The 467-nt window shown below is 73.2% G+C and overlaps 1 protein-coding gene across 1 annotated transcript; it reads right to left on the bottom strand.

Moving 5' to 3' along the window:
• Positions 1-467, bottom strand: LOC136544338 (uncharacterized). Its single transcript, XM_066536537.1, has 2 exons — positions 329-467; positions 1-287 (listed from the first exon to the last, which is right to left on the bottom strand). The coding sequence occupies exons 1-2, from the start codon at positions 465-467 to the stop codon at positions 1-3; spliced, it is 426 nt and encodes a 141-aa protein (XP_066392634.1).

Genomic DNA, 467 nt, shown 5'->3' with positions numbered 1-467 from the left:
TCACGGACTCGCACGGCGCGGCCGCTTCACCTCGTCCTCACCGGCGCCGTGCCCTCCGCCGGAGCCTGCGCCACCGAAGCCCGTGTCTCCCGCGCCGTCAAAGCTCGCGGCCTCCGCGCCGCCCGCGCCGTCGGAGCTCGCGTCGTCCGCGCCGCCCGTACCGCCAGAGCTCGCGGTGGCCGGCGGCGGTGGGCGGTGGCGGAGGCCGAGGACGGCAGCGAAGTCCGGGGGTGGCGTGCCGGAGCCGAGGGCGACGGAGTCCGGGCACGGCGTCGGTGGAGGACGAGCTGCAGCCACACGCGTCGTCTAGTTTGTTTGATGCTGGAACCAGGATAAGTCTGGTGGCCGCAAGGGCTCAGCGGGCGCTCGTAGCACGATGGGGACGGCAAGGCCACGGCCGCCAGCGCCGTCTCGGACGCCGACGAGAGGCGCTGTCTCAGCGTTTTCGACGACTCCGTGTTGGCCAT

Source organism: Miscanthus floridulus, chromosome 3 (genome assembly GCF_019320115.1).
Source record: "Miscanthus floridulus cultivar M001 chromosome 3, ASM1932011v1, whole genome shotgun sequence".
Lineage (NCBI taxonomy): Eukaryota > Viridiplantae > Streptophyta > Magnoliopsida > Poales > Poaceae > Miscanthus > Miscanthus floridulus.
Note: the sequence above shows the minus strand (reverse complement) of the source record. Positions and strands in the feature narration are given on the sequence as shown.

Excerpts from the sequence above, each read along its gene's own strand:
- LOC136544338 (XM_066536537.1), bottom strand. The coding sequence starts at position 467 with ATGGCCAACACGGAGTCGTCGAAAACGCTGAGACAGCGCCTCTCGTCG. Across the intron at positions 288-328 it reads CGGCCACCAGACTTATCCTG|CTCGTCCTCCACCGACGCCG; the intron begins GTTCCAGCATCA and ends GTGTGGCTGCAG.